This window comes from Tachysurus fulvidraco, chromosome 11, assembly GCF_022655615.1.
Source record: "Tachysurus fulvidraco isolate hzauxx_2018 chromosome 11, HZAU_PFXX_2.0, whole genome shotgun sequence".
Lineage (NCBI taxonomy): Eukaryota > Metazoa > Chordata > Actinopteri > Siluriformes > Bagridae > Tachysurus > Tachysurus fulvidraco.
The window spans coordinates 6,759,502-6,787,209 of record NC_062528.1 but is presented as its reverse complement, the minus strand read 5'-3'; the positions used below and the strand labels follow the sequence as shown (position 1 = coordinate 6,787,209).

Sequence of the window (27,708 nt, the reverse complement as noted above, 5' to 3'; positions counted from 1 at the left end):
GCACATCCTTCTTTTCCTTCAGTTTCCCTGCCTCTGGGTCTGTTGGGTCATCAGCTCAGCCCTCACACACACACACACACACACACACACACACACACACACACACACACACACACACACACACACACACACACACACACACACACACACAAATACACCCTAGAGGACTCTTATTCTTTCTGTGAACATGGTCATAGAGAACAGCCTGGGGGACACGGTGGACACTCAGTCAGCAGTGACCGCCAACCACAAAGGAATCAGTGGCTTATGCAGGCAAAAGCACAAGGCAAGACTGAATATATATGTTACACTTTAGTGGTTTCATTATTGGCCCTTGTGGCCATGGAAGAGAAAAGACACTTCTTCACTCTCAGCTCATCCTCATGCTCCTGCTTTTTACAGTCTTTTGTTGGGGAAGTTTCAATATGAAATAATTCCTGATTTGCAGTATAATTATGAGAAGGAAATGAATCTAAATGACTTTGAAACTATTCAGTAAACAGGACAAGTGATGCGACGTGAGAAGGGACCTGACAGATTGTGCGTGGCGTACAAGGGCCGGCAGAGTCGTGCGAGTTGTGCTGGTGGTGTGCTGCGTTGTATGTGCGTATATGTGTGTGTGTGTGTGTGTGTGTGTGTGTGTGTGTGTTTCACAGTCCACAGGCTGACAGATGACCACTTCAAATGCTGCAGTACGATCTGACAAATGAACTGCTCAGAGAGACAGTTTCCCCCCCAAAATGTGTCCCTGCTGGATGGATTTGAATATTCATACTTTAAAGAGGGAAAACTGACATTCAGGGCTTTCACTGTGTCCTCCAAAGTATTAACATCCTCTGAATATCTATAACAGGAATGAATGACATGAAAGATTTGCCTGGAAAGCAATCGAAGTCCAAAACAGAAACGGTGGCATAGCAACGTCTCCATCGAATAGCCGCGCTTGCTGAATCGGTATCATAATTAAGAATTGAAGTGAGGATTAATGACGGCCCAATTCAATTTCCATTCAATTTTCATTTGCAAACACTAAATGATTAGATTAAGCTTTGCCATGCTCCATTAAGCTGATACAAATCTATACAAGACAAGAGAGGCAATATGGTTGCTAATGTGATGATTATTCCATTCTGGTGTCTGTAAATTGCTGTTTATCTCTGATTGAGATGGTAAGACATTCAGAAGGCAGAGGAGGCTGAATGAAGTCTTTTCATTTTGATGTTTTTTTTTTCCCAGTACAAACATAGACACAGTAATCCCAGGCAACTTCGTAATGATAATTTCAATTTAACAAGCTATTCGAATTTAGTGAAATGCCTATGAAATGGCAGAACATACTAGACGAACTCTACCTTTGTTAAATGCTTTTCATACTGCACTTAACCCCGGGCTGTTGTCACTCCAAATGACACTTATAACTTGTAATTTAGAAGTTTTTTTTTTTTGCAGCATTAACCCCACACTGTGGTGTATTGTGGATGCTTAATGCTTAGCAACAGACACCCAATCAGAAACTGAGCAGTGTGTGACTCATGGCATAAAAACCATGACAGAGCAACACCAAACCAACTGGCGGTAAATCAGTGAGCATCATGGATGCGTGCACTGTAGCGAGGAGAAAATGCACACTGGAAAATTTGCAGAAGACAGATATCATCGAACAAACACATGGTCAACTACACAACATAACTTAAAAATGGCCAACCATTATTCACAGCAGAATTTATCCAGTCACGGATGCTTATAATGCAAGTATGCGCATGAGAAGAAAGTTAATCAAGGGATTATGAATGTTAAATGTTAAATGAAATGTTAAACACAGAATCCAGGGATTCCCTTTACCCAGAGTTTACAATCACCCTGGGGAACTAGTTCAAGTGTGAAGAACTCGGAATGGTACTTTTCTAAATAGAATTAAATAACAGCACTTTTGCTTAAGTTCCTTTTTAAATAAATTATTTGCAACATTTATTTTTGATCAGTGTTCGAGTAAAACATAATATATTTAACCCCAGAAGACTGTAAGCCAGTTAAAGACATTAAAGTATGCGAACATTCTAAATAATTCAACGTCGAGATCCAGTCAAAAAGAAGCTTTTTTCAGATGAAAGTCTACGCTTCACGCCGCCAATTGCTGAGTCAGCAACAGCAATGTCTGAGATAGTGGAGACAGATGAGCATGCGCAACTTAATTTATCAGCTATCTTCAGTTTTAAAAGAATTCAAAGGAAAAAGCAAGGCTTTTCACACTGCACTTACCCACAGGGGTCGTCGTACTAAGCCCTTTTCTAAATCCTGAGTAGATGAACGGGTAATTTGGTTGTTTTCACACCGGTCATTTGGAGTCTTGGTGAGCCCAGCTTTTTTATCCAGGGTTATGAAACCAAACGTTTGAATGTTACTGCTAGTTGCTTAGCAACAAGACAAGCCGTAATTTAAAGCCATCGTATTGTATCATCCAGTCATAATTGTCCATGGCACAAATATGTAAATAAGAAAGTTGATCCATTGTTTAGGAAAGTGAAACATAGTTTATGTTTATGTGAAACTGTTTATGAATTGCCAGGATTAATTGTTAACTCTGGTAAAGTATTTAAAGCCCAACTGTGTTAATTATATACGAAGTATTCTAGCTGAGAGAACAAGTTATTGAATGTTTTACAGCCTGAAAACTCCATTAAATGTAAAATGTCATGATGTTCCCTAACTGTTGCCTGTTGTGGTAAAAATCTAGGTGCTGCAGATCAAATCAAGTCAAGTCAAGACATTACATACAGATGTGTACTGTATATAGGAAGACACTATCAGTAATCACTCATGTCACAATTCACATGTATGCATAAATATATACATATATCCAGCCCCAGGATAATGTGTAAGGGGCATCTTTGCTAGATTATCTATCTATATAACTAGAAACTTATATATACAAACATGAGCTAGCTAGCTAGCTAAAGAAACTAGCATGCTACTGACTCCACAGCAGGATTTGGCTATATATCCAGCTAATGTTTCACTTGTGTTGTAACATTATGTCGTTTGTAATGAAGGTGGTTCATTTCAGCATAGCTCACTTGGTTAATTCACATAAGTATGTAATGTAGACAATTCAATACATTTCAGAGTAGTGGTATTAAGTTGTGGAAATACAAAAATAGGAATTATGGTCATATATTATGCTCATGTATTAATATTATGATTGCTTAGCGTTCTGACATGTGTAAATGTGCAGCTGTTTCTTTTTTGTGACCACAATGATTGGAGTATTAGCTTGCCAGCATGAAAGTGAACCTGAACTCAACCCTTTTTTTTTTTCTCTCTCTCTGCTCATATCACTGGTTGTATCATACATGAGTCACCTAATTTAATCGCTTTAAGAGCGAAAATCCTTCTTTATCCATTTTTTCTTTGACTAAAGTGCAAATGCTTTTATCCAACTCTCAACCGTTTCATTTTTTTCTTTTTTTTGCCTCAGCCATGTTTCACCTCTCGCACACCCAGCTCTCTTCCAACAGTAAAGCAGTCGGTTTGTGCTCCAGTCATAGTAACGGCAATTAGCAAGTAGCAACACTAGCAGGTTTGTCACTTCCTTTAATGGTATAGACGGTGGTGGTGTTGCAGGAGTCATGCACGGTTCAGTGCAGGTTAGCGTCTAGATGTCTGTCGATAAAACCGTGGATAAAACCGAAGTCTGTCCTTAATTACAAAATATCTTTCATGTTGTCTTTAACACTTTATTTAAAAAAATGGGGTGTCCAAAATCAGCATAGAAATTCTTTGTCACGTCACACTCCACAGCTAATGAAATTGCTTTAAGAATTTGTAATTTTTATAAGTATTTTTGCTTTTACTTAGCCTACAGTACTAGGAGCAATACAGTATATTCATTGAAAAGTTTCTATACAACACAAAAACAAATTTTTTCATACAAATGTTTATATTTTCATAGTGGAAGTTAATAGTGATATAAAACTCATTTCTGTTAAATGAGATGCTCCAAGTGGAAAATTGTTGAATCATGAAAAGAGCACATTATTGCTAAGCTCTGTGTGCTGAGGGACCAAGCAGCTCAATTCCACAGAGAGCCAAATATGACAGCTTTCTCTTTATTATAGAGTAAAATACAAGAAATTTGTGAATCTTATTATTTTATTCTAATCTCTCTGTTTAAGCTTTTTTTTTCTTCTTTTTTTTAATACCAGAAACAAAAAATGTTTTGTCACGCTAGAGTTTCCACATTGGTGTTTAATGGCTTACATGAAAGTGAATTTCAGAAGTATTTTCGACCTAGCATGCTACGGGCAATATGTTCATAAAAAAGGTTCTAAAAAAGTACACAAACTTTTTTTTTCACAGCAACGTTTCTTTAAAATCTTTAAAGTAATGTTGATATCAGACCTGTTTTTGCTCTCTGCGATGCCAGAAGTGAACAAGCAAAAGCTTCAAAAACCTGAAGGTGTTTCCTTCAACTCTGAAGAAAGGTTAGACCAACAGAGGAAAAAAAATCTCAGACTGAAAGCCAAAACTGTCCTGAATAATTTTATATCATACTTGCGTTGATAAAACAATTCATTTCTTTATACTGACCGAAAATGTCTGATAATTCCATTTCTGTTCTGCTGGCATAATGGAACACCAGTGTACCCGTAAAAAGGGTTAAATATGTCAGCTTTCCACATCACACAAAAGCAAAGCCTTCTTTCCTCCAACTGCAATTCCTTCTGTAATAGCTTTGATCCACTAGAAAGAAGAGTCTCACACACACACTGAAAGAACCTAGCTAGCTGAAAGTCTGACGGTTAATAGAATAACTAGTGGTTAATTCAATATCAGATGCATTTAGCCACCGCCTGACTGAAACGGATTAGACATATAACTGCTAGTTTCAGGCTACAGAAGACAGTTAAAAGTACAGTATGCTAACCACAACATGTGAATTGTGACATGAGCGATTACTGCTATTTTCTTGTTTTTCATGAGCGAGCATATATTCTGATTCTGCCTTCCTTCTAATAGTGTGGCTCAGTTCAGTTTTATTTGTAAAGTATTTTTAACAATAGACATTGGCTCAAAGCAGCAAAAGGGAACCACCATGTTCTCTAAGTGGTACCATTCACTGGATCCGGTGCAACTGGATTCATAGAGAAAATAAATTATTACAGTGTGTAATAGTAAAAGTCACATTTGAAGTTAAAGCTTACAGTTTTACTTGTGAAATCCTGCTGGTTTGCTACTTGTGCTTTAAGCGCTTTCTTTCTGTCTTCATGTTTGTTTCTTAAGTATCAGTAATAGAGTTTTTTTTTCCATTTTACGTTCTTTGCACTGGCTGCCAGTCCGATACCGTATGGATTACAAGATTCTGTTATTCGTTTACAAAGCTCTCAATAATGTAGCTCCCAAATCTCTGTCTGATTTGATTATGTACAATCCTTCGAGATCACTTAGATCCCAAAATGGTCATCTTTTGCTGGTACCACGATCTCGTCTGCAACGCAGGGGACACCGAGCTTTCGCAGTAGCGGGCCCTAAGCTGTGGAATATCTTGCCACCACCAGTCAGAACTTCTTCTATGTTTGCTGAATTTGAATCCATGTTAAAAACACACCTCTTTTCCTGTGCTTTTAATTGTTGGTAATTTGTTCGTGTTCTTTTACATTTCATTTCGTGTTCTCTTTCCTTTTCATTTAACTCCATGTACAGCACTTTGGCCAGCTCAGGCATTTTAATTGAATGGATGCCTTTAACTTTTCACACACACCTGTACACAAGCACACACACACTTGTATACTATTACACACAGCTGTACACAATCACACACACATGTACACAATCACACACATACACAATCACACACACCTGTACACAATTACACACACCTATACACAATCACACACACCTGAACACAATCACTCACACCTGTACACAATCCCACACACCTGTACACAATCACACCTATACACAATCGCACACACCTGTACACAATCACACACACACACACCTTTACACAATCACACACTCACACACCTTTACACAATCACACCTATACACAATTGCACAAATCTGTATACAATAACACACCTGTATGCTATCACAAACACCTGTACACAATCACATACACCTGTACACAATCACACACACACACACACACACACACACACACACACACACACACACACACACACACACACACACACACACACACACACACACACACACACACCTGTACCTGTACACAATCACACACATCTGTACACAATCACACACACACCTTTACACAATCACACCTATACACAATTGCACAAATCTGTATACAATAACACACCTGTATGCTATCACAAACACCTGTACACAATCACATACACCTGTACACAATCACACACACACACCTGTACACAATCACACACACCTGTACACAATCACACACACACACCTGTACACAATCACACACACCTGTACACAATCACACACACACACCTGTACACAATCACATACACCTGTACACAATCACACACACACACCTGTACACAATCACACACACCTGTACACAATCACACACACACACCTGTACACAATCACACACACCTGTACACAATCACACACACACACCTGTACACAATCACACACACCTGTACACAATCACACACACACACACCTGTACACAATCACACACACACCTGTACACAATCACACACACACACCTGTACACAATCACACACACCTGTACACAATCACACACACACACACACACACCTGTACACAATCACACACACCTGTACACAATCACACACACACACCTGTACACAATCACACACACCTGTACACAATCACACACACACACACACACACACACACACACACACACACACACACACACACACACACACACACACACACACACACACACACACCTGTACCTGTACACAATCACACACACCTGTACACAATCACACACACACACCTGTACACAATCACATACACCTGTACACAATCACACACACACACCTGTACACAATCACATACACCTGTACACAATCACACACACACACACACACACACACACACACACACACACACACACACACACACACCTGTACCTGTACACAATCACATACACCTGTACACAATCACACACACACACCTGTACACAATCACATACACCTGTACACAATCACACACACACACACACACACCTGTACACATTCACACACACACACACACACACACACACACACACACACACACACACACACACACACACACACACACACACACACCTGTACACAATCAAATACACCTGTATACAATCACACACCTGTACACATTCACACACACCTCTATACAATCACACACACCTGTACCCAATCAAACACACCTGTACCCAATCACCCACACACCTGTACCCAATCACACACACACCTGTACCCAATCACACACACACCTGTACCCAATCACACACACACATGAACACAATCACACACACCTAAACACAATCATATACACACATGAACACAATCACACAACATTTGTGAAGTCATAACCTTTTTGACTTTGTGACGTCTTTGTTTATGTTCAGTGAGCATGTCGACCTAATTTTGAGTGAAGTGAATTACTTTCACCTGCATACACACATACACCTGTTTTACATTTCTGCTTTTATACCAGTGAAGAATCTGATGCTAACCATGAGGTTTTATGGAGATTTTTCTTCTAATGAATAATTGTGTTTGTACCCTTGTAAAGGATTCTTTTACCACCTCTGGTGCAATCCAGTGTAAGTGTTTTAGCATTTTGGATGTCTATTAAAATGACTGGCATTCCATTATGAACACTAAATCGAGATGATTCAGATGTTGTGCCAGAACAAATAGTACATAAAGGTGAAACTGATAATGGGGGACATGACGGAGGCAGAGCTGGAGCAGGAATGAACAGGAACAGGAGAAGGTGCTGCGCCAGCTATCAGGAGGAGACTAATGACAGGCAGTGTGTCTGTATGTGTGTGTATGTGTGCGTGTGTGTGTGTATGTGTGTGTGTGCATGTGTGTGTGCGTGTGTGTGTGAGTTAAACATTTCAGCTCCAGAGGGTTTCAATTCTTTGATGTGAGTGCCCTCAGGCTCCAGCTACAGGGCACAGGACATGCTTTTAATCTGCCAATCATCCACTCGGAATTCATAGTTTCCATGGCATTTCCGTGTCCGTCTTATCTGTCGTGTCCGTTAGATGCTGCGAACAGTAAAGGTGATACCTCAGTCAAGATTAAACTGATCATTTTCTTAGTAAGGGCTTTCTTTTTCTTCATTTCATTTGGAATCGAATCGAACCGAATTGAGCCGAATAACATCGTGTTGCCAAAGGAACGGTGCCTTTGTCACATCCTTCGCTTTGTCTGGAAAATTGTCCAATCGTGAAAAGAGCACATTATTGCTAAGCTCTGGGTGCTGAGGGACCAAGCAGCCCAATTCCACAGAGAGCCAGAAAAAAAACCAAAACAACAAACAGCTATCACATGATCATAGAGTGAAACACAAGAAATTTGTGAATCTTATCCTTTTATTCTAATCTGTCTGTCTGTCTGAGCTTTTTTTTTTACCAGAAGCCAAAAATGTTTTGTTGTGTGAGTGTTTAGCATTAAATTTCACACAGATGTATCTACCTTCGAAGTAAATGGTGATATCAAACCCATTTTTGCTCTCTGAGATATCCCAAGTGCTTGTACATAATAAAATTTGAAGCTGCTATCTTCAACCTCAAACATTCTCGGTAAGTTCAACCCAACAGAGGGACAACCATCTTACACTGAAAGACATCATTGCCCTGACCAAATTTATATCAGAATGCTCTCGAAAAAAAAAATTAATTTGTTTAATAATGAATTAGCCTGTCAACTTGTCAGTGTGCCAGTGTACTGATTAAAGGGTTAGTAGACATCACTAGACATTAAGGTAAGTTTAATATACTCTCTCTCTCTTTCTCTCTCTCTCTCTCTCTCTCTCTCTCTCTCTCTCTCTCTCTCTCTCTCTCAATCTCTCACTCTCTCTCTCTAATAGCCCTGAGAGATGATTTCCGCCAGGCCCCGAGTGATGTGGTGGTCGCTGCCGGTGAACCCGCTGTGCTGGAGTGCATCCCACCGCGGGGTCACCCGGAGCCCAGCATCTCCTGGAAGAGGAACAACGTCCGAGTGAGCGACACAGACAGCAGGATCTCTGTGAGTCTTCAGCCAGCTATTGATTAGAGCCTGAGGGAGATGAAAAAAAAGAAATAAAAAATAAGCCTCGAGACAGAAAGCGCTGATTGCCAAGAACTTATTAGAGCTTGACCCCTGTTTTTACATGACATCACCGACTCCCAGGACAGCCAGGATCAGCTCAAAGAATGTGCATCAGCATCTTTAGGAAGCGCTTGTGTCTTCTTCGAGTAAGATTGCTTTTGGACAGGTGTTATTGTCATTACAGCTGAAGATGTGCATCCAAATCAGGAAGCAAATTGCTTAGAGAAGAAAGAGCACTGATTGATGTTCCTGAGCGCTTTGTCGATTGTGAGTGTGTAGTGAAAATGTAACTGTCAGCAAGCAGCAGACGTGTGATTGCTTTGTGCTGTCGCAGATGCGCGGTGGCAAGCTGATGATCTCACACACCCGGAAGAGTGATGCAGGGATGTATGTGTGCGTGGGATCCAACATGGTGGGTCAAAGGGACAGCGATCCGGCCGAGCTGGTGGTTTTCGGTAAGGGACTTCGCTCCTTGTATATTATATGTCATAGGAAAGTGAGGCTCAGCATGTGATTGGATGCCATTGTGTTTGTGCCTGTGTGTGTGTGTGTGTGTGTGTGAGCAGAGAGACCGGTGTTTATCCGTAGGCCGGTGAATCAAATAGTGCTGGCAGAGGATACAGTGGACTTCCTGTGTGAGGTCCATGGAGATCCGGCTCCCACAATCCGTTGGAGGCGTGAAGGAGGAGAGCTGCCTCGTGCCAGGTCAGAAACCATCCATACGTTTCTCAGAACACCCTAAAAACTCTTGTACATTTAAAAACAGGTCAGAATCATTAGTCATATGATTCCTCTAACGTAGGACTGTCCAAACTTTCCTGATAAAGCTCGCCACACCAAAGTCTATTAAAATCATCTCATCTTGGGTTTCAGTAAACTCAGGTGTGGCTCCTGCTTGATTGGATTACAAACCTGCCACCCACACCAGACCTGTGTGGATAAGATCACACACCCTTGATCTAAGGGTGTGTGATCTTTTTCTTGTTTATTTTTTTTTAATAGGGCATGGATACAAATGTATATCTTAAAAGTACAGAAAAAAGTATCTCATGGCCACAAATGGTTATACTATATTGTGCTAACATGATACCAAAGTCCTGGCCACAAATTGGGTATCGTGAGACTCAATATATTGTCGGAACGTTATAGTCAATACACGGCTTCCAGCTAATTAGAAACAGGCAAAAAATGTCTTTTTCCCCCACAGGCCAAAAACCCTGTTTTGGATTGTGCATATTCAGCACTGAATTTCTTTGTCACGTCACACTACACGCTGATGGTTAATGGATCATTTAAAAATAGATACTCAGGGCTTTAAGAATTTGCCATTTTTACCTTGCCTACTAGGGGCAATATATTTATAGAAACTTTGGTACTTTTTAATACTTCAAATTAAATAGTAAGATCAAACCTGTTCCTGCTCTCTGAGATGCCAGAACTGCTTGTTTATAAGCATCTAAAAATGAAAGGCGTTAGCGAACTAAAACTACTAAATTAAGTTAAATCATTTTTAACTAAAAATACTAAAGTTCTGTGTAATTTTACACCCACAGACGCCAAAAAAACATCTCACACAGAAAGCCAACAGTGTCCTGACTAACTGAATATCAGACTTGTGATAAAGAAATAATTTATTTGTTTACTCTGATTGAAAATGACCCATAAGTCGTGTTCCGATCTAATCGAGTTGTTTTCTCTGTGCCTATATTATACTTGTCGCCAAGAGAGATAAATCGTCCACCATGTCCCCTCAACAGCTCCAGATATCATCCATTCTTTAAATCTCCCTAAACATTACACTGACTGACTCGAATGATATTTAGGAAATACACTTATGGTGTCAGTTACTGCTAAACAAGTTTGGCTTGTCAGTTTAAATATTTTAATAAGTAATTATTCACTCTCTTAATGAAGAACCGTTAGGATCGAACCTGGGTAATTATTCCGTCCTGGAATTCTACCGATACGGAATCTTATTTACTTGAAATCCAGTCGTAGTAAACACACATACTGTATAGCAACTCTGTAAGGCTGCGAACGGAAAGAATCCGAACAGTCGCTGTATAACTCGATGGTTTTCGTGGTGAGGACTGATGAGTGAGAGTACGTGCAATTCCTCACACCACAAAGCTGTGATTTGTTCTTTTCTTCGGGTGGGTGTAGATTTGAGATCCGCAGTGACAACACTCTCCGTCTGCTGAAGGTGCGAGAGGAGGACGAAGGGACGTACACGTGTGTGACAGAAAACAGCGTGGGGAGAACCGAGGCTTCGGCGACGCTGCAGGTCCACGGTACATAAAAACCCATGTGAAGACACACATATATACACACACACCCAGTTCATGACGAGGCGCATGTGGGCACTCTGCAGCACTCATAAAATATAAAGCAGATGTCTGTGTTAATGGGTTTGTGTGTATGCTCATGCTTGATTTCCATTAAGCTGATCTGATTATGGCTCTTTGGGCCTGTCAGATGCCATCAGTGTTATCTGGGGGAATTCAGATGGAAGGAGCGTGTTTATAAGCTTCTTGTTCTCCGTCACAGACACTACAGGCCGCTTGTGGTAAAGCATATGGATTACTACATCTGACAGCCATTAGGGAAGCAGTGCGGGCCAAGCCATAGACAGCAGAGTATTAATAGAATTTCTGTGTGTTTGTTTGTGTGTGTGTGTGTGTGTGTGCTAGACATTTTTGTTGAAGGGGACAAAAGTGATATGCAGCTCTACAAGATTTGACTTTTTTTGGTGACTTTTTCTTTTACTTGAAACATTGAGTCAAACAGTCAAAATGTTTCCAGTTTGCTGCTGAGGTTAAACTTTAGGAATCGCTTTAATTAGTTGGTACAACAAACACTGAGACAAACATTAATTTCGGTTTTTTAATAGCGCAGCCTAGGGTTAGGCAGAGGCTTAGGTTATTTATCTACAGTAGAACAGAAGTCAGTTGAAATATCAAACAAAGAAAATGCAAAACCAACATGTGTTTATGTGTGTGTGTGTGTGTGTGTGTGTGTGTGTGTGTGTGTGTGTGTGTGTGTGTGTGTGTGTGTGTGAGAGAGAGAGAGAGAGAGAGAGAGAGAGAGAGAGAAAGATTTTTTGAAATGGTTATGCGGATTAATGAGATAAAAATCGCCCCATTGTTCTTAGTGTATTTCGGTGCAGTAGAGATAGAAGTTTCAATTAACATCCATCAGCAGCCAGACTGATGCACAGAGTGAAACACATATGCTTTTGGATGAGTAGAACGAGCCTTTTTATTATTTTTTTTCCACACATAATGGATGCTTCATCTCGGCCATCATCTTTAAAGTGTCCTTTGCTCAGTAAGCCCTGGAATGACTTAATGTCCTCCAGATTAGGGCATGGCCACACACACATCTGTTGTTTTTTCCATTCATCAAGGGAGAGTATCTGTTTAAAGCCAGCCAAAACCCCTCCCGTGTCTTAGCAGTGACTCAGTCATGTGACCACTAAAGAACCCCACTGTCTCGATCATCCAAAATTTATCGGACATGGAGCACAGAATAGGAAATGAGGCATGGAGGTGATATTAAGTTCAAACTCTAAATATTTCATCCTTCAGAGGAAGATTTCTTCTGTATGGCTCATTATCTCTGTCTCTAGATCCGATGTACACTTTCTGGTCTTGTGGATGGCTGAGTTAATTGGCTCTCTCTCTCTCCTTTTCTCTCTAGAGTATCGTGCTAATCGGCGCCTTATTTTATTCTCCTTTTTGTTGCTGGATTGCTGTGGTAATCGTTTGCTTGTCACACTAGACAATTGTTCTCTTGGAACTCAGCTTTGCTGGTTGCCTTCACAGTGCAAGTGCTTATTTGCGTGGGAGGACGATAGTTCACTCTAGATTCTGTCTCCATTTCTTTTTCTCACACCCTCTGCAACACGCCTGCTATGTTTATACGCCTGCTGTGAAATTTCTTGAGCAGCAGGATAGAAGACTGGTTATCAAAACAAAGGCCCACACAGTACTCATCTCTGTGGCTTATACTGTAAATCCATAGCATGACGGTGAGGAGGATTTTTCACGGCTTGCCCATTGGTGAATTTACCTATCGTCTCGGAAAACTTGTTAAAAACATAATGTATTTAATTTACACTCTGATTTATCAAGGGAGGGGGGGGCAGCAGCTAATATGGGTTGGTTTGTAATCTTTTTGCTGCTGGCAGCTCACACGTTTGCTACAGCCGTCTTGCCAAAACAAGTTCCAGCAGTGTGGAAGCAGAGGATAAATTAGATGGGAGTGCAGGAGAGAGGAGCTCCTATGCTATAATTTGATAGAAATGTAAATCATAGCCTGGCATAATGGTAATAATAATAATTTTGATATAATACAGTATTGTGCTGCTTTATAGAGGAATGCTTTCATATCAGAATCGTAATATTTTCCTTTACTCCCAAAAAACTGCTGTGTAGAAATTTAGTCATTAAAGAGAAAATGTGTTATTTTTGCCATTTTAACACACGCTACTGACAACAGCTATATTTAGTTCAAATAAATTAAGTCCTTAGTGCAATACACAATGGTTTGGGAAAGTATTCAAAACCTTTCAGTTTTTGAGCAATGTACCGTGTGGTAGATTAAATTTAAAATGGATAAAAATTCACTTTTTTGGCCACATACAGTGATTCAAAAGGACAAATGTAAAATATGTTATTTATTTATTTTTTATTTCTTTTTTGTGAATGTATTCAATGTAAGCAAGTAAATTGTGTCAGATTGTCAGATATACAACGTGGATTTCATCTACATGTTGGTAAATATTTTAAGATATCGCTAAAACGTGACAATAGTCCATCTATGGTAAAGTCAGGTGACTTCAGGTACATGAATACTGTAAGTACATCATTTAAAAAGGCACACAACTGTGTTCATATGGTCCAAGTACAATGCATGTATAACCAAAAACCAAGCAATGATGTACAGGGATCTGGGCAAGGGCATACAAGCCATCTTTGAAACCTTTGAACATTCCAAGGAGCACAATGTGCTCCATCATTGTGAAACAGAAGTTTGTGAGCAAACTCAGTAACCGAACAAGACGGGCCCTGGTCAGAAAAGTGACCAAGAACCCAATAACCACTTTAACACAGATTCAGCAGTCTTCCACGGAGATGGAGAACCTGCCGGAAGGACAACTGTACACCATCAATCAAGCCTTTATGGAAGACTGACTAGACAGAAGCTACTTCTGAGTAAAAGGCATATGGAAGGCACTTAACAGATTCTGAGAGCATGAGGAAAACACTCTCTGGTGACTGAAGTCTTTGGGCAGAACTCCAAGTGCTACGTCTGAAAATCCATAGTGCTCATCAGCTGTTGATCCCAACTCTATGAGCAGGAGAATAATAAAAATTGCCCAAATCCAGGTACAGCTTGTAGAGACCTGGCCAAGAAGAATTGCTGTAAAAGCTACTTTTACAAATGACTAAACAAATGGTTTGAATGATTTCTTAATGAGAGTTTTTCATTCATTTATTTTCTACCGCTTATTCGAACTTCTCGGGTCACGGGGAGCCTGTGCCTATCTCAGGCGTCATCGGGCATCAAGGCAGAATACACCCTGGACGGAGTGACAACCCATCGCAGGGCACACACACACTCTCATTCACACACACACTCACACACTGAGGACAATTATCCAGAGATGCCAATCAATCTATCATGCATGTCTTTGGACCGGGGAAGGAAACCGGAGTACCCGGAGGAAACCCCCGAGGCACGTGGAGAACATGCAAACTCCACACACACAAGGCGGAGGTGGGAATTTAACACCCAACCCTGGAGGTGTGAGGCAAACGTGCTAACCTCTAAGCCACCTTGCCCCCCATAATGAGAGTTTTTGGTGTTTAAAATGAAATTACCTTGATATCACTGTTGTAAACTCCACAAATTAGCACATAAACAGTTTTGTTCACAATTTGTCAGCCACTTCCCAAGTGTAAACATGACTAGCCTCAGACACAACATTGTCACATTTTTCCATAAACAGATTCTCTGAACTGCATTCGCAATGAATCCATTTCCCAAATCCTGTATATGACTGGAGGTTAATATGTTTTAAACATGGAAATCAGAGCACTCATTGAGCACAGGGGTCAGGAGTATATAAATGCATTCTGTTAGAACTCATTTAAGAGACAGTAGATATTCACTTTAACGGGGACATCTGTACATATGCTCTTTTATACAGTTATATTTTCACACACGAGAGTCTACAGAGTTTATGCAGAATGGAATGAAAAACTAGGTCTATCAAGCAGAAGTTCTGCAGGGAGAAATGGATGAGGATGAGAGACATCAGAGGAGAATGGCCAGATTTATTGGAGCAGAAAGGAAGACTATTGGAAGACAAGTAACCACTTTTTACTACCGTGCTGTGCAGAAAAGCATCTCAGGCATTCTCAACACATTCACAACAGCGCAAGTTTGGATGTGGTAGCCTAGTGGTTAAGGTGTTGGACTTCTGATCAGAAGGTTCGAATCCCAGGTCCACAAAGCTTCCGACTGCCGGGTCCCTGAGCAAGGCCCTTGATCCTCAATTGCTCAGTTATATAAATTGAAATATAAGGGTGACTGTTACAGTAAATGACAGAAATGTAAATGTAAGGTACACTCCTGTCAGCCAAGAACAAGAATCTGATGCTTGGACAGTTGAAGACCAGGCTAGAAACTAGAGATAATATAATTGCATAACTGTATGGCAATACTGTATGGCAAATAGGAGGAGGCAATTTTAGGCCAAAAAGCAGGACAGTAGTGGTATTTTTTAAATTTAATCATTATATATATTCCTAATTTATATTAATCTATGTCAGATTTAAAATGTTAAAAATGCTAAAAATGAGAAATTAGAAAGCGATTAAACGTAAATGCGTTCAAACAATTTGAGCAGCAACAGATCAACAGAGAAAATATCAGTTATGTGGAAAGATCGGTACAAATTCTATGAGGGATATTAGAGAAATGATTTATAGTCGCTGTTCTTGCAAAGTATTAAAAGGAGGACAATGCCAAAGGACTTCTCCACCATTGGTTTGATGCACCACTTGAGAACACGGTACCCTTCTCAATATGTGTAATACAGCAAAATAACAGAACAGAAATCCATCTGCAGCCACAGTTGATGAAAAGATGCACAAATTCACAAAGGACAGTACTAAAGCACATAACAAAAGACTAATGGAATTCATTGGCTTGGATGAACAACTGTTCCTGCTGTCCGGGATGCTGGATTTCTTTGGATTGTGCTTAATTAGACAGTGCTGCTGTAGATGCTACTGATTTTTTTCACATGTCTATATAATTGCATTATATGCATTATATGTGCATTAGACATGCATTATATGTGCATTACAGATTTACACACACACACACACACACACACACACACACACACACACACACACACACACACACACACACACACACACACACACACACCAACACACACACATCCCATTTTGCTTTTTAAATAACCTCTGCATATTAATAATAATATTAATAACATATAATAATGCATATTGCATTATATGCATTATATGTGCATTACAGATTTACACACACACACACACACACACACACACACACACACACACACACACACACACACACACACACACACACACACACACACACACACACACATCCCATTTTGCTTTTTAAATAACCTCTGCTCTTCTGGGAAGGTTTTCCACTAGATTTTGGAGTGTTGCTGTAGGGATTTATACCCATTCAGCTGCAGGAGCATTAGTGGGGTTAGGTACTGATATTGGTTGAGGATGTATGGGGTCCAGTCAGTGTTCTACTTCATTCCAAAACTTCATCCCAGTAAGGATTGGGTCAGGGATCTAGGCAAGAAACTCAAGTTCTTCCACTTCAGCTTTGCCAAACCTTGTCCTTGCTTTGTGCAGGATGATCTGGATGATCCAGTGTTGAGAAATTGTAATGCTACAACACACAAGACATCATATACTTCCAACTTTGGTGTTTGGGTGTGTAAGACATATGGGTCTGATGGTCAGGTGTCTACAAACCTTTGGCCATATGGTGTAGTTGCAGCTCACATTATCACTGACCTCATAATAGATAATAGATAAAAGCATAATAGATATTTCTGTTTTAAATTCTATATTTAAAAATGTTTTTAAATACTAAAATTTTTTATTGTTTGTTTTTCATCACAGTGTGTCTGGAATTTGCTAATCTCAGACCTCTCCTCTCTTCTCCTTTACAGTCCCCCCGCAGATTGTCCTCCAGCCCCAGGACCAGGTCTCAGCCCAAGGACAGACTGTCACTTTCCACTGTGGCACAAAAGGCAACCCTCCTCCAGCAGTTTTCTGGCAGAAAGAAGGGAATCAGGTACAGGTGCAGTTACTGGACCTGAGAACATGAGCTGAAATGGCCATGTTTTGCTTTCAGGCTCCACTTCATGCTAACTCTCAATAACAACACAGCACTATTTGTTGATGAGCTATTATGTGTGGGCTACAGACGCCTAATCATTCTAAGCTCTTGGTGCTAATTTCTTTCATTTTGTGCGTCTCACCATTTTCATCCATGACTCATTAAATTCACCCAACAAGCCAGAGTTTCTCAATAAGCAGTCTCTCTGCCCTATCCGTCGCCAATGCTGATTAGGAGCCTTGTGCTGATTACGCTGAAGTGGTAAATCAAAACCTCGGCTCATTTCAGCTCAGCAGATATAAAGGCAGATCCATGTCGTTATAGGACTGCGTCTCAGGAAGGACGCTTTAGTGAAAAAAATGTGAAGGAGGCGGCGTGGTGGTTGTGAAGAACATCAGGTGATAATGCTTCTCCTTCAGACCTACACAGACTCACTCTGCACACTCTCTTGCTTGATAGTGGTTAGGAAGAGACTACAATTCTATAAATAGACAACAGGCCGAGTGAATGCGATGAAAGCCTCCTGGGAGGCATGGTGCAGTGATTTTCCTAGGGTTGTTCGTGCAGGTATTCAGTGAAGTTAGCTTTAGTCATTTTACAGTCAGCTGCTGTACAGTATGTAATGTATATGTGTGTGTGTTTGTGTGTGTGTGTCTGTGTGCGTGTGTGAGTTTGTGTGTATGAAAATCACACTGGTTCAAATTCACTCTGCCCAACTGTTTACAGCAATACTGAGTGAATCATGCAGGAATCAGGAGTCTGTGAGATTTTCAGTACTACATCAGTCATTTCTAAGAATCACCTTTTGCGTTGTGAGTACAGAATATTAACGACGACTTCGTTGGAGACCCATTTATCTGTTATATTGTTATGATAAATATGACTATTTTTGAGATTTCAATGATCTCTTATTTAACAGACAAATCACCGCATATAAATAAACCAGGTTGTTGCTTGCTATTAATATTGATGTGGTAGCACGATTGAATTGCAGAAAGTACTGTATCTTTGCCGCCTCACAGTTCCAGGGTCCCAGTTGGATCCTGAGGTTACTTCTCCCTATGTCCTCTGGGTTTACCAGTTCCTCCCCTGTGTGGATGTGTGTGGCTTCCCATTCAGGTTATATCTCTTCAACAGATAAATGAAAGAATTAATTTGTATATCAGGGATTATTAATGTTGGCTATTGTGGAAGGAACTGAAGCAGGAAACTTCAAAGGCGGAGACATATTTATATTATATATCGTATATCGTTGTTTTTAATGAAACAGGTAGGCCTCTTCAAGCATTGCACTGGACTCACATAGCAAGGAAAGTTTTAAAACCTTTTGCTGCATGAGCATCATTAGGCGCCTTGCTCACACAAAAAGCTGGCTCTGCACTTCTGTATGCTAGCCAGAGGTTTTACAAATATGGAAACAGGCCCAAGAGGCCTCTGGCTAAATGTATTTCTCTTTAAAAAAGCAGCACTTAGAGATCAGCTTTAAAATAGTTACCTTATTAGTGAATATATTAAAGGAGTAGTTTTACAAAAAAATTCTTTTACCTCAAATGTACAAAATCAGCCAAGAAGTGTTCAATCCCTGTGGGTGCTTAATATTTCTGTATAAAAGGTTTAATTTGCTTAAATACTGAGGTGCTGTATGTTTATGGCTGACAGTGTAGCATTCTGGAGACTGCATGCTGAAATCAGGACACACTTGCCCTGAAAGGCTCTGGTACAAGTAACAGCCTATATATTATCCATGTAGTCCTCGCAGTCTTCTACAAGCAAACAAATAAAGTCTTGCGACAGAAAAAAATGACAGATTTCAAGATGTTCTAATTTTTTCCCAAACGTAAACCAACACTCATCAATCAGGTGGGAAAAATAAGTAATTTCCTAGTTTCACAATCATTAAGAGAATAATTATCAGCCATGTGTTACTGATTAAATTCCTAAGATTAATCATCATGTGTGACCAACTTTATTAAAGAAGAACTTTTGGCAGTTCTGGAGCTGTCAGGTGTTTACATCATGCCACTACTTTACTATTTTACATTCAGAAGGATTCTTCAAACTCAGTCCGAGTTCAGATCATTAATTCTCAGAGATATAGAGAACCTATAGAGAATATAGAGACGAGCTACATCATGTGACCTACAGGCCACTGTAAGCACAGTAAATGTTTGTGTTTGTGACAGCTACATGTATGGTTTTCATGGCAGGGTGACTAGCTATAGCTATAGCAGTATGCAAAAACAGAGCAGCACAAATAAACAATGTCATTTGAACTGATGAGACCTAGGCAAGAAGCAAGGTGATGTTTGGTCATCATGCACAGCACCATGGAACCATGTATCACCACAAACACCCCATACCAACTGTCAAGAAAGCATGGGGGTGTTTGTTTTGCACAACAAAACCTGTGAAACTTGCAGTCATTGTGGCAATGATGAACTCACTTTACACCACATTATTCTTGAGACAAATGGGAAGCCATCTGTCCAGCAGCTTAAGCTGGGCCAAAATCAGGTCATCCAAGAGAGCAATGATCCCAAGCACACCAGCAAATCAACATCCAAATGGATAAAAAAAAAAAGATGTAGCGAATGGCTACGTCTGAGACCAGACCTCAACCCATTGAGATGCTGTAACGAGATCTTAAGTGAGTTGTGCATAAATAAATGACCTCTGATGTCAATGAACTGATGCAATTTTTTAAAGAAGAGTGGGCCAAGATTTCTCTAAAACAGTGTAAGATACAGATCAACTCCCACAGAAACATTTGCTTCAAGATTTTGCTGTTAACAGTGGTTCTATCTTACATGATTATAAGGTGTACTTACTTTTCCCACCTTGTTACTGATTGTTGCTTTAGTTTTTGGGGAGAATTGGACACATATTGAAATCGCTTGTGCTTTCTGATGTCTGTTGTTATCTAAGGCTATTTCTTTACCTCAGAGACGTCAAATCATTATTAACGCCTTTGTGTACACAAAATGCTGTGACAAAAGCGTCACCAACATACAAAATGCTGTGACACCAGCAAATACACCAGCAGTGTATATTTCTACACTAATGAACAGATGACATGTATTTTAGAATTAATGATGTTTAAGCAAAATGGCTGAGCAAAGCAATCAAAGCAAAGCAGACTGCAGACAGTGCTCTGTGTAAACGACAGAATCTTCCTCCAATACAAGCAACATGCGGCACCTTGTGCTCATTTTTTAATGATCCTTATCCCTGATAAATCTCTGTGCCCACAGGTTGGCAGCCCTCATCACCGCTTTCTATTAAAGATAATATTTACACTCCATAATAGCTTAAATAGCAGCAGAAAACAAACAGAGTTTTGTTGCATGAAGCATTTGGTTCCGATTAGTACCGATACAATTATTATATAAGGAGGAGAAAGTGGAGACTGAGGCTGAGGAGTCTGAGGCAGAGGGAGTGTATACAAAAGTAAACAGTAGTCCAGCTTCATAGTTGTCTGCCTGGAGCTTCTTTCTCATACTGTACTGTAGTTGTCTAGCTTTATTGCAAGCAGAAGAGTTTAGAAACTCACAGTGAAACATGCCAACTTTAAAAAGTAGTGAAAATGATTTTAAGTGTGTAAATGAAGATTATATTAAATGCATTGAGTGTGAAGCATAAAGGAGAAACCTTTTGAGCCAGAGAACTCTTTAATCGAAGGCCTGTGAATTATTCTGTCTTCAGTGAGCTGTTTGAGGAATTTGCTTCACGGAATAAAGTAAGGCCACTTTTTTATGCATACCAGTACATTACTGCTGCCAACATTTTTAATCATGGAAACTAATGCTCATATTCACAACGTCAGTGTAACATGAGGGATGGGCAAATGTGTAATTGGGCCTGCTGTAATTACTACCAATCTCAGGTAAAAACATTACGGTAGGGCAACGAACAAACAGCACATTTTGCTTTGCAAATACAGTAAAACAGTTCAGCATTACCCCACAAATAGGGCTGACCCCAGAAATTTTTATTGAGATCCACCTTTCATGAATGTGATCTATTGTGTATTTAATATACTAAAATGATGAAGGAGAATGTCATCTACTCCATCTACACAAATGATCGCTTCCCTAATATCAAGCTCCTGAAATTTGCGGATGACACGATCATCTGGTTCATCCAATACAACAACAGGATTATATACACATGAAGGAGGTGGACAGACTTACACTCGGGTGCACAACAACCTGGAGCTTAACAACCTCGAAACTGTGACTTTAGGAAAAATCCCCAGACTGCACCTCCCCAAAGTGAGATCCTTGAGGTCCTTTAGGTTTCCAGGGATCATCTTTATCTATAAGGACCTGAAGTCAGAGACATATTGTTCATCATTAAAATAGCACATCAAACGATTCCTCTGCCAATTAAGGAACCTTCCTAACCCAGTTCTACACAGCTGTTAGCGAGTCTGCCCTTTGTATTTCCGTCACTGTCTGGTTTGGTCCAACTAAACGAGACTAAACCAGACAGTCCAAAACTTAAACTCTGCTCGAGTCAGCAAACAAGCAGCTAACATTATCATATCTTCTGGGATGTGCTACAAATATCAGTGTGCCCCAACAACCAAACAATATTACTGTTACTACTACTACTACTACTACTACTAATAATAATAATAATATATAATAATATAATAATAATCATAATCATAATCATAATCATAATAGTAGAACAATAATATCTACTACGTAACTACTTATAATAAAAGAAGAATAATAATGCACATTTCTCAACATACAGGAAAATATCTCTGTTATTATCAATGCACATTATGCATCTTTTTTTCCTACTGTGCTTAAGATCTTTAATAATATTTAACAAAAGAATACCCGTGTACTACAGGATAAACAAAAAAAACAACACCAATTTTTTGGTGTGTGTATGTTTGTATTTGAGAGAGCTCCTAGTAGAGAAATATTACTATTACTACCACTACTACTACTAATAATAATAATAATAATTAAATATTATTCCTTGTGTTTTGGCATACTCACCAAATAATACCGATTCTGCTTTGTTCATCTATGTTACACTTCTATTTTTCTTCCATAAAGTCTTCTGGCTCGTGCTAGACTTTAATTTTATTAAGATAAATGTTTGGGTTCATGTCTGATGCATATTTCTCAAGTCTGGAAGCAGAGCCTTGTGAAAACTAGAGTTTAATGGCCATTTAAGACTGTAAACGAACCCAAGGTTTCCTCGTAAGCTGCTCAGATGTTAGTTAAGAGCCAGTCGTGACAGATGATAGCATTGGAATGCAAACTCTTCTGCATAATAGACCACAGTCTAATACCACATTATCAGGATGTCCTTTTGACATCTAGAGATAAAAGGGAGGTAAAATAAAACTCCTTCCAAAACTACCAAAAGACATCTAACCATATAAAAATACAGTACAACAGACAGTAGAAACATCTAGAAAAACTTGTGGCACAAAAACTGCAGGCAAAAACAGAAAAAAGGCAAAGATCATGACACTATAAAGAATACTAGAACTATATCACCATCAGCATTACTTTCAACGTACCAGCCGTGGGCTGTTCAAGGTTCTTTGAGATTGCATAACAGCTTGCCCTGGTTTGAGGTGAGTGTGTGCTGATTTAGCATGCATTTTTGTGCCATGCAATCCTTCAATCCTCGTGGCACTAAAAGACATCATTATCTATTTTTATCCAACCAAACAAAATATCAAATTTGGATATGAATGCTTTTGAACCAAGTTGAAAAATGTTCTACAGGACAAAAAAAAACAAAACTCAAATAATCCATTTAGATAGGATAAACTTCTAAAAGCAGAAAAATCATCTTTTTAGCAATAAGCATCTCGGCCTGTGGAATTTTATTCAATCTTTCGGCAGCCCTTCAGCGTTTATTCACAACAATTTCCCAGTAGTGTAAGGTGTTTTGCATATCTTAAAATATTTCCCAGTATTCACAGAAGGCACAGTTTTAGTAGGACTAGATTTGAAAGGGTATTTTATCAGGAAGCCCTGGGGCTAATGATTACATTTTATTAAATGGGATTACGAGTCAATTATATAAAATGGATGAAATCCCATTGTTCCAATGGCCTGTTTTTTTCTGATTCGGTCACCTTGGGTACAGAAATAAAGCTCAGACACACCTCCGTGGTTTAGAGACCAATATTTTGATTATATAGTCTTAACGCATGCTTTATGTCTTAAAAAGGAGAAATTCTTTACAGCAAAAGATGCCTAAAAAAAGTTTAAACTTTCTTTTTAAAGAAAAAAAACCTGATCAAACAAACTAGGCAAATCACTTTGGTATTGGACTTTTTTTTTGCTTTTAAAGCTGTACCAGTTTTCCAGGTATACTAAGAAAAAAAACAACTTTTTTTTTTATGTTACATTTTTCCAGGCATCTTGGAGATCCTGCCACAGTTCCTCTGCAGCCTTTGGCTATCGCTTTTGCTTCTGTTTCTGCAGATAAAACTAGACAGCCTCCATTATGGTGTCAGTCTACAAAGTGCTACACTACTCGCTAAGCCACACAAACAGTATACACTTCTGTGTAGCATTTTAATTGTCCTCGTTCTACTGAAACACTAATAATGAAGACATACAAACAAACATCTAAGGCAAAATTTGTATTAAAATATTTTTTTTTTGCAGAGAAATAAAAGTAAAAGGTACGGTGGACATGAAAACACTATTGTATGTTGATGTATTGTGTAGATTTTCATGAACATGCTTTTGTCAGGAAATGGTGCTTTTTGTAGTCAGGAGTGGTGCTGATCTCGGCTGTGATATTAAAGTAAATGTCAAGAATTTGTGCAATTTCTGCATTTTATGGCCATAAAATGGCTCCATGTCTCAGAGACGCAGTCAGCCAGTTTTAATCAATGGCACATCTGAATTTGTGGTGATGTAGCATGTGGTGTTGATGCCTCAAAGCTTAAAGGTTCATGATTCGATCTTGAGCTCTGGTTACAGTCTGTGTCTGAACTTCACATGTTCTCTCTGTATCTATGTGGGTTTCGTCTGGGTTTTCTCCACCTTCCTGGTGTCATTTGATTGATCACTCTAACATGCCCCTGGGAGGGAGGGAGGGAGGGAGGGAGGCTGAAGGAGAGAGTGAGAGAGAGAAGAGTGGAGAGGAGAGAGAAGAGAGAAAAAAGAAGAGCAAGAAAGGTATTGAGGGAGAGAGTGAGTGTGAGAGAGAGAGAGAGAGAGAGAGAGAGAGAGAGAGAGAGAGAGAGAGAGAGAGAGAGAGAGAGAGAGAAGAGGAGAGAAGAAAGAGAGAGAGGAGAGAAGAAAGAAGAGCAAGAAAGAGGGATTAGGGAAGGAGGGAGGCTGGAAGAGAGAGGAGAGAAGGGAGAAATAAGAGGAGAGAAGAAAGAGAGAGAGGAGAGAAGAGAGAGGAGAGAAGAAAGAAGAACATGAAAGAGGGATTGAGGGAGAGAGAAGAAGAGAGGAGAGAGTGGAGAGAAGAAAGAAGAGCAAGAAAGAGGGATTGAGGGAGGGAGGGAGGAAGAGAGAGAGAACTCTGTGGTAAATGAGAAAAAGAGAGAGAGTAGGATGAGAAGGAGAGAGAGAGAGAAAGAGAGAGAACTCTGCAGTAGATGAGAAAAAGAGAGATGCAAGTAAATGACTTACTTCTCAAAGTCACAGGGAAAACATACATTTTTATAAGGGTGTAATGATGCAGCTGATGAACAAGACACGGGTAATGAGATGTTGAGCAAACAGAGATGCTGGTGTGTGGTTATGCTTGTGTCTGTATCTTGGTGGTGACCAAACGTGTCACAAGAATGAGAATATCCAACAGTTTGACTTTGACTTTTTTTTTACCGTTTGAATCCTTTACATTTTTACCTTTAGAAATTGTATGTAGCTTGTATGTAAAAAGATAAAAAGATGCAGGTTTAGGCATCACTTTAATTAGAATCATGTCGATAGAAGGTCTTCAAAACAATATTAAGAAAAATCTGTGTGTGTGTGTGCGTGTGTGTGCGTGTGTGTGCGCGTGTGTGCGCGTGTGTGCGCGTGTGTGCGCGCGCGTGTGTGTGTGTGTGTGTGTGTGTGTGTGTGTGTGTGTGTGTGTGTTTTATAGATGCTGCTATTCCCAGGGCAACCTCCCTCTCAGGCTGGACGCTACTCCGTGTCCATGAGCGGTGAGCTAATCATCACTGTTGTCCACAGTGAAGATTCTGGCTACTACATGTGCCAAGCCATCAGTGTGGCAGGAAGCACTGTATCCAAAGCCTTCCTGAAGGTAGTCACTGGTAAGCACAAATATTCCAACTAATAGAAAACTGAAACTGATATTTGAACACACTTCTCATTTTTACATATTGTCCTTTCATACAAATAATCAAGTAAATGCTGACTACTGAACGCTGACTTGCAGTGTGTGCACATTGTATATTAACGCTATATTAATGATCTAAATAAATACATCATCAATATAGTTTCATTGTCTGATTAAACAGATCATGTGAATGAAATGGGTACAGGTGCAATTTAAAAGAGCTTTTCAGATCATTTGGGTTGAGACTTCAGTTATGTAATGGGACTGGGATCCGGTGGACAGAATAAAACAAAAGAAATACATTTACATCATTTGGCAGATGCCCTTATCATGAGCGACTTACATTATCTCATTTTTTTTTTTATACAGCTGAGCAATTGAGGGTTAAGGGCCTTGCTCAGGGGCCCAACAGTGGCAGCTTGGTGGACCCGGGATTGAACTCACAACCTTTCAATTGGTAGCCCAACACCTTAAACACTAGGCTACCACAGATAATAATAATAAATAAAAGTCATAGGAGCAAGAGCTCGTTTTTTTATTGTAATGCAGACGTGAGTAAGATCTCAAATAAAGACCACATTTGTTACTATGAACATGGAGCAGCTTTTACAAAATACCTTTTCTGGGTCATGATGGTTTAGGTTACTAGATTTTCAGGGAAATAAACCAAGTAAATCAGGACCGACACATTTTAGTTTTTTTAGTTAAGGCTGATTATGACAATATTATGATTGGGGAATTCACAAACCATCCCTTGTGTTTACAGTTTTAAATCTGAGCACAGACACAGATATTTTAGTGCCTAGTCTAAGTTATATATGTTATATGTATATATGTTATATGTACAGATTTTGCACCGATTTTCCAATATCTAGCTTCATGAACACATGGTTTGCTGATGCTGTAATGGAAAAACACCTTTGTGCCTGATTTTGTGCCAAGCCTTTTCATCCTACATCGGTGCCCAATCTTACTAATCCCCAAGCTGCACTCCAAAATCTAGTGGAACATAAGCGTATATAAGTATAATAATCAGACGTCTACATCCCTTTGCCTATACAGTGTATAACAGGATGTAATAATACTGTAAGTCTGCAAGGATAAGGTGCTTTGGGACCTTTACAATATAACATTTATTAAAAAAGACTGTCAGCATTCAAATGAGTCCATGTCCCTTAAATATTTTAGGCAAAAGTGACACACTCAGGTGATCTAAAAACAACAACATTGCTCCATTTATTCCGCAGGGCCCTTAGACCTCATTTCCCCAATTATCCACCATGGCCCAGGTAACCAGACGCTGGCACGGGGCTCCAGTGCCAAGCTCCAGTGCCATGTAATGGGCATCCCACCTCCCAGCATCAGGTGGGAGAAGGACGGACAGAGACTCTCGGCAGATGGCGTCCACGTCAGTTTGATTGAAAACGGCACTTTACACATCAGCAGCCTGCAGGTATTTGATGGACAGTTCAAGGCAAAACAGATTGTTGGCTTTCGTTAGTTAGTGGGTCGGAAATGGAAAGCATATATAATATACACATGGCACATATAAAGGCAGATCTGGCTCTGACTAGACTTTTCAAATCAAGGGAAAAGTTTACAAAAACACACAGCTAATAGAGCTGATCTGAAACATTTACAATGACTCGACTGATTCTAACGTGGAACATAAAGTGTGTTAGTTGCCAGCTTTATTATTGTACATTTAATTTAATTTAGT

At 39.6% G+C, this 27,708-nt stretch overlaps 2 protein-coding genes across 3 annotated transcripts in view; one reads left to right on the top strand and one right to left on the bottom strand.

Moving 5' to 3' along the window:
* esamb (endothelial cell adhesion molecule b) overlaps positions 1-2,526 on the bottom strand; it is a 108,677-nt gene extending 106,151 nt beyond the window's left edge. The window contains exon 1 of the mRNA XM_047820791.1: positions 2,260-2,526. The gene's annotated coding sequence lies outside the window, so the exon portion shown is untranslated. The remainder of the gene's footprint in view (positions 1-2,259) is intronic.
* The window catches only part of LOC113660485 (roundabout homolog 2-like), an 88,063-nt gene that overhangs the window by 27,238 nt on the left and 33,117 nt on the right, over positions 1-27,708 (top strand). For both annotated transcript variants that reach the window (XM_047820789.1, XM_027174032.2), the window contains exons 3-9: positions 9,049-9,206; positions 9,604-9,724; positions 9,836-9,974; positions 11,433-11,560; positions 17,527-17,651; positions 25,791-25,962; positions 27,236-27,441. In XM_047820789.1, the coding sequence (XP_047676745.1) occupies positions 9,049-9,206; positions 9,604-9,724; positions 9,836-9,974; positions 11,433-11,560; positions 17,527-17,651; positions 25,791-25,962; positions 27,236-27,441 (1,049 nt within the window). The remainder of the gene's footprint in view (positions 1-9,048; positions 9,207-9,603; positions 9,725-9,835; positions 9,975-11,432; positions 11,561-17,526; positions 17,652-25,790; positions 25,963-27,235; positions 27,442-27,708) is intronic.